Source organism: Pteropus vampyrus, unplaced genomic scaffold (assembly GCF_000151845.1).
Source record: "Pteropus vampyrus isolate Shadow unplaced genomic scaffold, Pvam_2.0 Scaffold434, whole genome shotgun sequence".
NCBI classification, from domain to species: Eukaryota; Metazoa; Chordata; class Mammalia; order Chiroptera; family Pteropodidae; genus Pteropus; species Pteropus vampyrus.
In genome coordinates this window covers 585,661-599,930 of record NW_011889215.1, presented here as the reverse complement: position 1 = coordinate 599,930, position 14,270 = coordinate 585,661, and the positions used below count along the sequence as shown (strand labels likewise).

Genomic DNA, 14,270 nt, shown 5'->3' with positions numbered 1-14,270 from the left:
ATTTAGAACCTGGAACGCAGGTCTTCTGGAAACCACATCTAAGAAAGACTGCCCTTGAATCTTGTTGGAAGGAACAATACCAGGTGCTCCTTCCTGCCCAGGTGGCAGCCACACTTGAGGGACTTGGGTCCACAGCTCCCAGTTGAAAAGGGTTCCTCCAGACTCTTGAACTGCATACCAGCCAAAGATTTCAAGTGAGAATCAACCCAGGAGGTTCCTCCCCAGAAGCAGAAGATATCTTGGACAGCTCTTCTAAGATCACAGATCAAGATCTTCATCTCCAATATGAACCCTTTATTCCTTTTTCCTACTTGCTGTCTGCTTTTTCTCTCTATTAATGTATGGGAAGGCAACATCATAATTAGGATTTCACAAACAAGTTACTGTAGGAAACTTAACTGCTGGATTTGTTATGCTAAACCAAAAATGAAGAGAAACCACTTATTCACCCTATAAGTGATTTCACTGGAATCCTGAATGCCACTGTATGCCTCAATTGTTTCACAGGTCCCTTTTAAATGTTAAAATACTAAATTCACATATACCTGGTTCCTTGCCTCAGTTTAATCCAACCCTGGGATGGGAAAACAAGATCCACTGAATACGTATGCAAAAAACACTGTTAATACACGTATAAAAGAGCGGCCAGTGCATCCACCATTTGTAGGCTTGCTGTCAAGGCCCATATATTTAGATGGTCTTTCAATATGTGATAATACAGTATTTGAGTCTTCACTGAATGATACTAACAGTGACCAGTGGGTCCATAAATGCTAATTCTTACAAAGGAGCCCTGTGTACACCTCCTGGCTGCACCTTTGTATGTGGAAGTTTTGGCAACAGCCTCTATAACTCATTGTCTTGACAGCTGGAGGCTGAAGGGACAATGTGCTCTTGTTGCATTTACTGTTCCATTGTCCCTTCATAATGCTTCAGAAACTCAACATTGGTCCACTCCCTTGAATTTATACTAGTGACCAAAAAGAAGTTTACCAGCAGATGCTAACCCCTCTGGATGGGCATCATTTGGACGGTCTCTTCTTCCTTGGCTTGGAGTTTGTACAAACGAATATGTGATCAGAAACTTATCCCTAACTCTGATAACCATTGCTGAGCCTACTGCTAAAGCCACAGCTGTACAACAAAAGTCCCTAGGCTTTCTTGCTAAGCTGGTTTTAGATAACAGAATTGCTTTAGATTACTTGTTGGCTGAACGAGGAGGAGTCTACCTGGATCAACACCTTTGGTACTGTGGATGCTCAAATATAAGAAATTAACAAACAAGCTACCTGGCTAAAACAGGTTGATACCTCATCAGACACATTCTCTGATTTCTTTGATACCACTGGTTTGGTTCATGGGGACCCTGGCTAAGGAGAATACTTCCATCTCTTGGTATTATTCTAATAGTCGTCATTAAGTCTTAAATGCATCTACAGCTGTTGATTTTGTGCATTGTTTGGGGAAACAGGTGACACACTTATGGAGGGAGAAGATAAGCAGAGTGCCATTATTTTGATTTATTACAGTCTGAAGAATCATGGGTGAGGGCCTGAGAACAAGTCCGCTTTATCAGCAGTTCTAAAGCATTATTAACCTGAGATTTGTATTCTGGAAAAAAAGTCGAGACTGAATTATCAGTATGTACATCATGAGATTTGGGTTTTGGCCCTGATAGAAGAAACTGTACTAACCTGAAAAAGGCTATGTGAGATTAAAGACAGAAACCAGCTAAATACCAAATCCCGGTGAAAGATGTGGATTTAACTAGAGCCACATACTTTAGCAGGACACCTCCCTTTGGGGTAGTTAGGAATGCAGGAGACACTTGACACGAGTGCAGGCTGCTCAAGGCAGCTTCCTCCCCAGGGCATTGGCAGCCGGCTTCAGCATTCCCAGAAAGAACCAGTCCTGCGGTTGCATTTCTCTTTTCCTCTGCTCCCTTTCACTTCTCATCATCCCGTTCATAGTTGATCGTTTGTAAGGCCTGAGCTATGAGCATCGCCATTTCTCGGGTGCCAGCAGCAACCACTCTGCAAGACATGAGGTCGAAAGGTCCACCTGAGGACAGAGAGGGAGGAAAGGCACCTGGGTTACTGGAGAGGCCGGAGCGGTCCCAGATAACTCAGCATGCGCATATTCCAAGGAACACAGCTCTAGAGCCATACTTGAGGCCAGACCAAACAGTGTGGTCTAGATGTGAGCCTGGTCAGAGAGAGGAGGGACTTTTCAGCATCCCCTCTGCCCAATAGGAGTGCACTGGAGGTGCCACAGACCAACACCGCCCTGGAAGCTGTGCTGGGAGAATGTACTATGAGGTCCAACATTCAGCACTAAAGATTGAAATGACTGGTTAGACCAGGACAGGGGAGATCAGTTCTCAATCTCTCCTCTGCATGGGTGGCACTGGAGACCCCACGAGTCAGTCTTTCTGACTGGCAGCCTGATGCAGCTTCTCTGGAGACCTGGCAGCTGGAGTGGACGATGAAGCCGTGTGTCCTTCTGGGGGGCAAGGACAGGACTAATGGCCTTGCTGAAGCCCTCCGTGCACACATGCATGCTTGCATGGTTAAATCCAGTGACAGACTCGTTTTCAATCTGAAACTGGCCTGCCCGGCCTTGCTACTACCTAAGGCTGATACCTCTTCACTTTGAATTTCCAGTGGCTCAATTAAGGCCTTTCAGAGGAAAAAGGAAAAAAGTAGAAATCAAATGACAAAAGACTCTTGTATATACCCTGTATTTAAAAGGGAGCTCCAGTGTTTCTGCTAACAAGCTTGGAACTAAAAAGCTACAAGAGAATGACTCAGAAAGGACTCGCTCAGCCTCTGAATGGGTGTTTCTAAACATTAGATGAGCAGTCTTCCTGCAGCTAAGTGGGCGTAACAGGGGCAGAGATGCTAAGGGGTTCTCCCCATAGGGTCGGTCACTGGGACTTGAGAACTTTGAAGCAGAAGGAACAGGTCATCTTTCGGATCCATTCTAAAATCTTTAGGGGCACCCGCGCTGTACACTGTGCCGACCCAACACTGAGCTACAGGGCCATGGGGCACCAGCCTCCTCTTCACTGGCTGTGGAACACCATGTTTACTCTGCCAGTCTCATGGGGTTGTGGGGCTGGGATGTGTGTGCTCAGAAAACTGTCAGGTGTGATAGACAGTGGCTGTGCTGTCCCTGTCCAGCCACTTACCCTGACCCTGGGGTCTATTTTCATGCCTAGAGGCATAGAGAAGGCAGGCAGGAAGGGTGGGAAACTGTTGGCCCACTGCTTTTCCCATGCCTTCGCCTGGTCTCTTATAAGTAGCAACTCGGAGGAAGTGGGGGAACATTCAGTCTGGAGGTGTTACTCTAGTCGCTACTGTCATAGCCCTGGGAACCAAGGGCGGGCCAAGGGTCAGAGGGGCTCACCTGAGGTATCCATCACAATGCCACCTGCTTCTCTGATGATGACAGTGGCCGCAGCCAGGTCCCAGCAGTGCAGGCCAAACTGGTAATAGGCGTCTGCAGCCCCCGAGGCCAAGTGGCAGAGTGCCAAGGTGGAGCTCCCAATTACTCGGACCCTGGAGGACAGGGAAGAGAACCATGCACGTGTGAGTGGCACTGTGCACAAGTTGGATTGCTCTTAGCGTGCACGCTGACTTCGTCCAAAGTTGCCCCTTCTGCTGGTCATTCCCAATCATTAAAAGTGAGCCACAGGGCTTCTACCAACAAGCTGTAGATTCAAAATCTGGAGTCCAGAACAGCACTGTCCAATAGAACTTTCTGCAATAATGGAAACACTCTGCACTGTGGAAGCTACTAACCACCTGTGGCTGCTGGGCACCTGAAATGTGGCTAGCACAACTAAAGAAGTCATTTTTTTAAACACTATTGAACTTTAACTTAAATTTAAATCACCTCATGTGGCTAGTAGCTATAGCACAGACCTAGAGGGAAGATGGGAGATGGAAAGGATTCTCACTCGGACATGGATTTATCTTCCTAAATGTTTACTGGAGTAAGGTCATTTAGGGAGGGCTCTAAGCACGAACAGCATTCGCTGTTTGAGTGGCGTGAGATCATTTCCTTGGCTTCTCAAAACTGCTCAGAAAGGAACAAAGCTCCCCTGTCTGATTTCTAACAGACTGGCTGCATGAGCTCCCATACTGGACGATGTGGCACCACGTGGCTTCCCTGGGCCTCAGCACGGGCTGCATGTGCTCTTGCTCTTATCACGGGGACCTTTTCCTCTTTCAGTCCTTGGGGAGTTTCTAGCAAGATTGTGTTTGGCACTTTCCCCCTTGGCTCCAGGGTGTTCCAGGAACTGAAGTGTCATACCCGTGAGCTTTGGCGTGGAGTAACCTCTCCATGTTGCTCAGGAACAATTTCAGAGTAGCAGGGTCACGTTTGGGACCGATTTCTGTCAGAACCAAGGCCTTTGAAAGATCTGCAATAGAAAGAGTGTCCCTTAAACAAAAAAATCAAGTCTTAGTTCTAACTGAATAGCTGGGGTTTTTCCCTGAAGCAAACTTCAAATACCAGCCTCTAATTCCTTCCAGAGGAATTATCTTTTGAGTGGTTTGCTATAAAGTTTTTTCTGATAGCTATGTTGAAAAGTAAGGACATAGTAAGAAAGAAAAAAAGAAATTCACACTCTTAGCTATTGCATCATTGTTACTTTAAAGCACTTTCTGATTTAGATTTCAGAGCGAACTGATTTTTCAGTTCTCTTTTTAGGAATAGTCAGCATGAAAAACTTGGAAGAGTTTGGTGTCTTATGAAAATTACCATCATTCAACATAAATACAAACAAAATGACTCCAAAGTGGGACTGCCCAATGTCTAAAGAAAAAAAAAAGCCCCATCAGATAAAAATGTCTTTAAAAATCTTTAACTGCTGCAATCACAATGACAGAAACAGCAACTCTGTTGAAAAAAGCAACTTTCAAGTCATGTCTCTAGAAAGTGCGGCATCATGAAGGCCGATGCTGTAGCTGTGTGGCCTCAGCACACAGTGGTAAGATGCTCGCACCAAGCCCACAGTTCTTGCGATGGGAGTGGTGAGCTGCCTGTGCCAGGAAGCCAGGCTGTGGGCATGGAGGGACGTGACTAGGTTCCCTTCCTGTGCCTGACTCACTGGTGGGGATCACAGTGACTTGTCCTTGCTTTGCCACATACCCAAACACAACCAAATCTAGTCTGTCAAGTCTTACCAGGCCTGTTGCTCAGGCACAAGCAGCCACACCAGGTGCGTTGAGATAACAGAACACTCCATGAAGTGGAGGGAGCACACACCCCACAAATTATTTCACTCAGTGGTCCCAATCCCACATCAACATCTGCAAAGTTATCTCTCACTGAAGGGCCAGATGACCGTGAGAAGGCAATTTCCTCTCAGACAGAATCTATACCCATTTCCCCACTTTCTTCTATCAGAGGCTCTCATTTTATACTTTAAACACTTTCTGAAAGTGACTTGGCTCCACATCCAAGCTACCTGCCTTCAGGAAGTATAAATTGTTCCTCCAGGCACATCTAGCACCAAACCTGAGATAATGCACCTACGTCTTTGGTGTGGGTGCACTGGGCACTGCCCACAACAAGAAATGCGGGGGTCAGGTGGCTCCGGGGTCTCCATGGTCAGGACCCAGTTAACCCTGCCAGAGCTTACCTCCAAACCTTACCTTCTCTGGGCTACAAACTGAGATGGCACTTCTCTGGGAAAAATGACTTCTTTTGAAGAAAAAGACATCAACAGGGCCAGGCACAGTACACACTCAACACAGTTATTGAAGGAATGAATGCTTTCCCTCAAACACTGGGATTAAGGAAATACTAATGAGTCTTCTTGTTTGGGTTGGCTTGTTAAATTGCTAGTATTTCAAAATTTATGGAAAGAATTTTTGAGTTAAGTAGAATTTTGTTGGCTTACCTAAGAATCTAATCCCTATATACAACACTATTTTGCGGGGGAAATGAATTCTGAATTATAAATATTTAGTTAAAAACACTCTTTTGAATAACATATGGTAATTCGGGGAGTGCCCATTAAATGAAAATTGGGAAAAAAAATCGTGTGGTCCGCATGTTATATTCACTAGGGAAAACAAAGAAGCAGGATGGGTTGTTTCAGAGGTGGCCGTGGAAGAAAACAGAGCGAAGCAGCAGTGGCGTCTCTCCTCATCTTCTATCTAATTTCCTTACCTAACTTCAAATCTCACATACACCCACATGTGTATGTGAACATTGTATTTTTAAAAAGTTTTTCAGGTTATTCTGCTGCTTGCTCTTTTGATGTAACAATATACTGAGTACAGTTTTTACCACGGTTCCATACTCGTAAGAACTGAACACCATTCCACTCAGTGGAAGAACTGGTTTAACCAACCCCCTCAGAGGAACATTTTCAATTATTATTATAAACAATGCTATCTCTTTTCCTACATAGGTTTGTGCAGTCACGTTGATATATCTTCAGGATAAATAGAAATGGGATTTCTGAGTGAAAGAGTGTACATATTTTAGAATTTGATAATTATGGAAGGCATTGATGATTTCCCCCCAGAACCAGAAAGCTGGTCGGTCATTCAATGACCACAGGGAGACAAGCATCTACTTTTATTAAGGTTCATAAGATGTGACTACTCCTTCAAGCCAAGACCTAGCCCAGTCTGCCCTTGTTAGAGGGAGGTGCTGGCTGTCATGTAAGTAGAGAGGAAAGTCCCCAGAGGGCCAGCTTAGACAAGGAGACACCCCCATATACAGGGCTGGTGCAGGAAGAGCAGGGATTTTCCAACTAACCGCCCTCAGGCTGTTTCATAAGGGAAATTAAGCCAAGTGTGGAAACAGCAATTGCTCACATTTAGCAAGTCCTTACTCTCTTCCAGAACTTCCATGAATGCTGTTATTCTTCTATCACATTCATTATTTCACTGCCCTTGTTTCACAGGTAGGGAGATCGAGCTTAGAGAAGTGACGCATGAGGTCATGTAGCCCTTAAGTGGTGAGGTCCAGACTTAAACTCAAGCTTATCTGGTGATTATGTGAAAGAAAGGGTTTTAAATTTATGAAAAGATATCTCCAGATCTGGTACCTTCCTCTTCCTAGCTGCATGTATCTATTCTTTCTCTTGCTAATATATTTTTTTCCCCAAATGAAATTAAGAAGTTAAAAGGAAGTCTGAATGCTGCCACCTACAGGCAAAATGCTTTCTGTTTTATTTTACCCCAGATAAGGAAAAATTAAAAATTACAACCCTTTCTACTTAATATCTTCTTATGATTATTTCTGGCTAGTTATCCACAATTACTATGATTTTTGCATTTCATTAACATTTATCCTATACTCATCGTAACATTTTAGTTTTAATCAAATGCTAATTTTTTAATTTAAATGGATGTGTGTATGGGGAATGGGGAGCTAATGGGTATAGAGATAAAAGTTTTGGAAATAGTGGTGATGGCTGCACACCACTATGAATGTAATTAATGCTACTAAATTATACACTTAAAATGGCTAAAATGGCAAATTTTGTTATATATATTAACACAATAAAAAAAATCTAACAGATTTTAAAGTAAGGCATCTCTATATACTTTTAATAAACAGATTTTAGAGTGGAAAAAAAGTCTGTGATTTCCAACAGTCTGAAAACCCCTTTTCTTGTTGAGCGAAGTTAAAATACAGTATCAAAGAGTACTGTTATCTTAAGAGAAATGTTACAACTGAACGGCAAGAGAAGTAAGTCGTGTGTACGCACTGAAATATGTGTTCACAGAGAAAGAGGCGACTGTGCTTAGAAGTCTGAAAATATTCCCTTTGGGCACCAGCTGGTTTTGCTGAAGGCTCCCTCCCAGTGACAATGCTTCCACAAGTATTTTTACACACATGTCCTAATTCTTTCAGACTTCTTATAGACCAATAAGAACTATTCATATGAAAATAAAAGTTAACTTTATTTAAATTAGAAACATAAGTACTAAGAACAAAGATTGGTGACTGGGGGCGGGGAGAGGGGGAGCGGAGGAGAGAGGGCTTCATGGGTATACAGTTTACATTGGAGAGTGCAAATATGCAGCCTTGTGAATCTTATAACTGCTATGGAATTGTTCAGTTTTACATTATTTGACATTCACTTCAATAAATTATTTTTGAAAAAGAAACATGTAATTTGGAAAAAAAGTATTGTTTAGAATCCTGAAAATGACAGAATTGGACATCTATGTAACAACTACATAGATTTTAATCTCTCCAAACCCCCTGGTAAAAACAGACAGAACTAGGAGAGGAACAAACAAAACTACAGACATCATAGATTAAAAAAAACTACACTGTCTCCACTGCCATGGCACCCTGAACAAGCCAGAATGTCTGATCTCGGAAGCTAAGCAGGGTCGGGCCTAGTTAGTACTTGGATGGGAGACCACCTAGGAATAGCAGGTGCTATAGGCTTAAAAAAAAAAAAAAACCAAAACTATACCGACAATGCGTATCTAAACCCCAAAACACAATGGGTGGAGCAAACTTCCAACACCTACCAGACCATATGGCATTATGGCATCAGAGGGAAGAGAGAAGCATGGAGCATCTACTGGACCTGAGAACAGGAGAACCTCAAAATCACCAACGGCCACTCACTGGAAACCAGTTTGGGCCAATGTGAGAGGAGCTCTGCACACATCAATTCATAGGTCCCTGGTATTGGGTGTGGGGTAAGGTCTGAAGGTAGGAAGCTGGTCAGCCCTGTGACCTCTTGTGAGGGACTTACCAGAGACTCTTAGGGCAGGTCCCAGAACTTGATAGATATGTATGGGAGTGAATTCCAAACTCACTAGACAGAAGTAATAGGGGCAAAGGAAAAAGAAGGTCCAGATAACAGTGAATGAAGTGAACAGAGCAAAACCAACCAAACAAACAAAAAACTAAGGATAAGGCCAATTTTTTGAACACGTCACAAAAACAGAAGAGGGAGCTCTAGAGCTGTGAAACTATGAAAACTGTCCACTACCACTACACTCACCAACCTTACTGACTCCAAAGTTCAGTAATACAGATTTCTAGTAGAAATAAGTAAAAGAAAAGAATCATGGTTGAATCTCACACACAATTATCATAAAGAAAAAGAACCAGGAGCAGAATAACATCTCTCCAGTCAATCAAAGAATGCCAGAAAGATCTGTCCACAAAACAGAAGTAACTTTATGTAAAAGAAACAAAGAATACATAAAAAAACAGTGTTATTCAAAAGTAGAGGGGCAGAACTTAGGGAAGAATCAGAAAAGAAAACATTTCAGACAAGAAGATTAAATTAAAGGAATACAGAACAAATAAACAATACATCATGCTTTACAAGAAATGGAGATAAAAAAAGGAATTTTTAAAAATTAAAAAATTGGTGGAAAAAGTGAAGAAAAGTATTCAAAAGAAAGTGAGATATAGACAAGGTGAGCAGAGAAGACCCAACATACATATAATAAGAGACCCAGAAGACAAAACAAAACAAAACAAAACAAACAAAGCAACAGAATTTGAAAATAAATACTAAAAACTATAATTCAGGAAAACTACTGAATTTTTTTTAAAAAGGACTTGAAATTACATATTGAAAGGGCATACCACATACCTAGGAAAACTTACTCAGAAGAAACAATGCTTTGTTAAAATTACTGTACTCTAAAGAAAAAATTTCTTTGGGCATTCAAGCAAAAATATTAAAGTCCCTTTTCAGGGGGGAAAAAAACTGTTTTCTGACTTCAATAATGTGCTTATGCTGGAAGATAACGCAGACAATTTGTGACATTTAACACCAGAAAATGTGAGCCATGTGTTTTACTACCAGAAAAATGGCTTTTCAAGTATAAAGGCCACCGATAAACTTAGGGACATGTAAGGAACTCAGGGAATATTGTTCCCATGAGCTCTTCCTGAGACATCAACTGGAGTAGTGCTCAAAGTGTGGTCCCTGAGCTTCTTTTAGGAATCTGTGAAGTTAAAACAAATTTCATAACAATATTAAGACATTATTTGCCTTTCTACCATGTTAACATTTGTTCGATGTATAGACAGCAAGGCAAGGTCTCACCTGTTCTAGAAGTGATTGCTATATATACTGGGGGGAAAATGTCAGTTTTACTTAAGAATGATAAATCTATAAAAATTATTAATTGTACTAAATCTTGAACTCTAAGTATATATGTCTTTTGAATATTCTGTGTGATGAGATGGAAAGTACAGATAGAGAGCTTAGATATAGTTATTCAGAGCTGTGTATTTGGAAGGTAGTTTTTTGAAAATGAAAGAAGGGAGCCCATCACTTGAATTGCCAAGGTTGCCACTGATCAAATTCAAGCTTTTAAGTGGAAATTAGAATTTGGGAAGACTTCTTTCCATCATTGTAAGATTGACACCTTCCCAACACCTAAAGATTTCTCATGAGAAGAGTGGTGATACTAATGAATATGACTTTTTAAATATCTTTAAATACATTAACATTTGGAAAAGCTGAAAATCTCAGGGAATCCATATTTTCCAGTGCATGATGAACAAAAAAGATCATTCGAAGTAGGAGATGGCCCAATGGATTTCAATGTAACTGAGTACAAAAAAAATTCACTGATATGTTATTAGATTTGATATGAGACTAACCTTTAAGAAACCACTACTTCTTGAGTTTTGTTGTAGCATCAAAAATGAATATCATGAATTATCTGAAAAGTCTATTAAAATATTCCTCACGTGCCCCTTTTCAAATTATCTGTTTAAGGGCAATATACAAAAACAGACTGAATATAGAAGCAGATAAGAGAATCTAGTTATCTTCTACTAAGCCAGACATTAAAGAGGTTTGGAAAAGATGTAAAACAATGCCACTCCTCACGAATTTTTTTCGTTTTGGGAAATATAGTATTTTCCATAAAAATATATCATTTTTGTTAACACGTAATGAGTTCTTTATTTTTAAAGATAAATTAATAAGTATTTTTAAAATCTGTTCAAATTTCTAATATATAAATATAGACATAAGTTATTTAACTGGAAGCTCTTTAGGAGTTTTTAATAATTTTTTTCGGGCATATAAATGGGTTAGTTCTAAAATCAAAAAGTGTGAGAAATGCTGCACTAGTGAATGAGTTTCACACAAACAAAATGGCTGGTGAAACAGCAATGTGAAGGACGAGTGTTGGGTATTAAATCTACATTTATCTATGGAACCAAGACTAAATATTAATAATATTTTTAGGGTAAAAGCATGTCATGGCTGGCTGGTTGCTCTACCACTGCATCTACAGCACAACCATCTGAAACTGGAAAGATAATGTGGAGAGGATGTGACAAGTAGAATATGCTCACCAACTGTGTTGTAGCTACCGAGAATAAAAGGATATAATTTTTAAATGATATACTGGGAGTATATGAAGAGTGGGGAGTGGGGTGAAGAGGTTACAAGCTAAGTTTAGTATTACCGATAACACAGAATCATAGACAATAACCCAAAAGAAAGAGGACTAGGGATATATCAAATTTTTAATACAAAGAAAATTATTAGAATAAAAATGTAAACCTTTCTAAATACCAAAAATTATACTGAAACAGAGAATAAAAGCAAACAAAACAGCTACTTATTTTAAAAAAACACACCAAAATAATTTGAAATAGTTGAAAAATAATTTGAATAGTTGAAAAATAAACTATTATATTTTTTAAGGGTTACTTATAGGGTAAAAAGGACAAGGAAGGATAGAAACTAAACTGCTTTGAATGCACTTTGTTTTATAGATTTGACTTTGGAACGACATACTTGTTTTTTTACATAATTACAAAATAAAGTCAATTTTAAAAAAGTAATCCTTCTAAGTTAAATTAAAACAAATGGATCTAAGTGATTAGCCTCAGTTGGTAGCATAACCAAAGGGAACAAAAAAACCACTACAGAGACTATCACAGCAATGTGACCCCAGACCCTAGTCGGATATTCATGAAGGACAAAAATTCCCAAAAGACAAAACAAAACATTACCAAAAAATCCTACAAACCACTTTCAGTAATCACTTGTTGATAGTAGGACTAGTATTGTTATTCTGAAACTGATATGTGTGTGTTGTGTGACAACGTGAACAAGGATTGCATGATGTTATTAAATTTATCATTCCTAGTGTCACTGTGCACTGAGGTTTTCAACATGGGGCAGAGGAGACATACATAGAAGAGTTAAGTAGACAAACTTATAGTCATGAATTTGAATGGAGAACACCAGTATGAACTCATGATGAATTTCATATTTTAAAACAACTCATTTCTTAGCTCCATCCACTGAAAAGGCCTAGTAACAAAGACGGATCCAGGAGCCACAAGGACCCCTAAAACCCAGATGTGACCTTGAAAGGCCATTTTCCACAAGATAAGACGTGAAAATTTGAACACTGACTGGATCCTTAATGATTTTAGAATGACTGTTAATTTTTGGAGGGGTGTGATATTGGTACTGTGATTATGTTTTTCAAAGAATTATCTGTATGTTTTGGAGATCCATACTGAAATACTGGCTAGAAGGCTAGAAATGGTATCCTATCTGGGATTTGTATCGGGGAGTTGTTTGGGGTGCTGAGTGTGAGGTGGAGGTGTGGATGAAGGACTGGCCAAGAGTTGGCAATATTGGAGCTAGTGATGGGTCATGTGGGTGTACTGTATTTTTTTTTTTTGTCTGCTTTATACATGCTTGAAATTTTGCCTGGTAGAATTTGAAGAAAAGGCGACTAATGAAATTCTGGCCTCATCTAATCCTTTACCCCTATACAGTGTGAGTGAGTGAGTGAGTGAGAGTGAGTGTGAATGAGACAGATAGAGAGTGTGAGAGTGTGAGTGTGAGTGTGTGTGTGTGTGTAAGACATTCCAGAAGGGTATAATAGGAATCAGAAAAGAGAAGGAAAAGAAAGCACGAAGACAAAGATTAATGGTGGTTATTTTAATGGTTGTTTCCTCCAGAAATGCCTCTTGATTTTAACAATGGGCTGTAATTGATTTTGTACAAAGACTCCAGTTTCTTCTTTGACAACAACTCTCATTTTGGGTACTATGTGCCAGGGACTTTGCTGAGTGATTTCCCTATTTAATTTTATTTAACTTTCAAAGTTATCATTGTCATCCCACTTTACAAATGAGGACTGAGATTCGGAGAGGTTAACTGACAAATCTCAGCCTTAGAAGGTGGCAGAATCAGGATCTGAAATGATACCTAAAGATTGTGCTGCTAAAGAATATGCTCCATCACCCCTCATCAAGATCTATCACCCATCAAATAGAAAAAGAACCCAGGGTGAAAACACCACACTGGACTTTATAAGTCAGAATTTTTTTAAAAAAAAATTACAAAAGAGCTTTGGGACATGAGCAATTTCAAGAGAAGTATGAACCACAACTGTGTTGACAAAGGGGGTTTATGACAGTGTTTGAGCAATTAACACTCCAGGACAGGAGGGCCTACAAAGATAGGCCAAATGCAGTGGTGACCCAAAGTCCCTGCCTACATGGGTGGGATGAGCCAGTGCTGGGCGAGGAGTCTGAGAGCCCTACCGAGGATGTGAAGTTCTAAGGCATGACAGAGCAAAGCAGGCAGCCAACCAGGAAGCTGAGAGAGTATGAATAGAGTTGAATGTTATAATCAAATGAAATATAGAGCAAAGTTCACATAAGCGTGTTTAATAACATGCTTCTTCACTACTGAGTTACACAATTCAGCTTGAGTGGTTGCCTCTTGGCATGTGTAGCTGTAATTAACACTTTTTACATAGCCAAACAAAACATTTCTGGGAGAGAGAGAAATTGGGGCAGGGAGGGGACTCAGAATCAGTAACTGGTTAGTACGTCCTGCTGTTCCCACTCCTGTCTGGTGACCGTCCCCTCACCCTGGCTGTGCTCGTGACTCTCATGGCCTCTAAGGGAGCCTCCTCAATCTCCAGTGGGCGGTCCTGTCCCACCGACCTGTCCTTCACATAACAGCAGGTCACCTCTCTGAAAGGCTGTTCATGGGGTCATGGCACTGCAAGGAAGAGTCTGTGCCAGAGCAAAAACCTCCTGCTGTACCCAGATCAGCATCTTTGGTGTTGTAGAAACTCAAATATAAGAAATTAACAATTAAAGCAGGACTCCTGGATGACCCTGCTCTCACTGGATCATTGCGGATCACAGGTGGAGAGTCTGACTTCCTCACTAGATGAGAGGCAGTTGGATAGCAGGGCATACTTTAGTCCTCTCATTGTCCCTGAGGCCATCTAGGTACACAGGTGTCACCCAGG

General features: G+C 40.7%; 1 protein-coding gene across 3 annotated transcripts in view; it reads right to left on the bottom strand.

Moving 5' to 3' along the window:
* Window positions 1-279: 279 nt before the first annotated feature.
* The window catches only part of IMPA2 (inositol monophosphatase 2), a 42,982-nt gene continuing 28,991 nt past the window's right edge, over window positions 280-14,270 (bottom strand). For 2 of the 3 annotated variants that reach the window (XM_011381298.2, XM_011381299.2), the window contains 3 exons: window positions 4,318-4,426; window positions 3,409-3,560; window positions 280-2,061 (listed from right to left, as the gene is read on the bottom strand). In XM_011381298.2, coding sequence (XP_011379600.1) covers window positions 1,946-2,061; window positions 3,409-3,560; window positions 4,318-4,426 — 377 coding nt within the window. In that variant the 3' untranslated portion in view covers window positions 280-1,945. The remainder of the gene's footprint in view (window positions 2,062-3,408; window positions 3,561-4,317; window positions 4,427-14,270) is intronic. The other variant, XM_023523978.1, reaches the window with a different exon arrangement.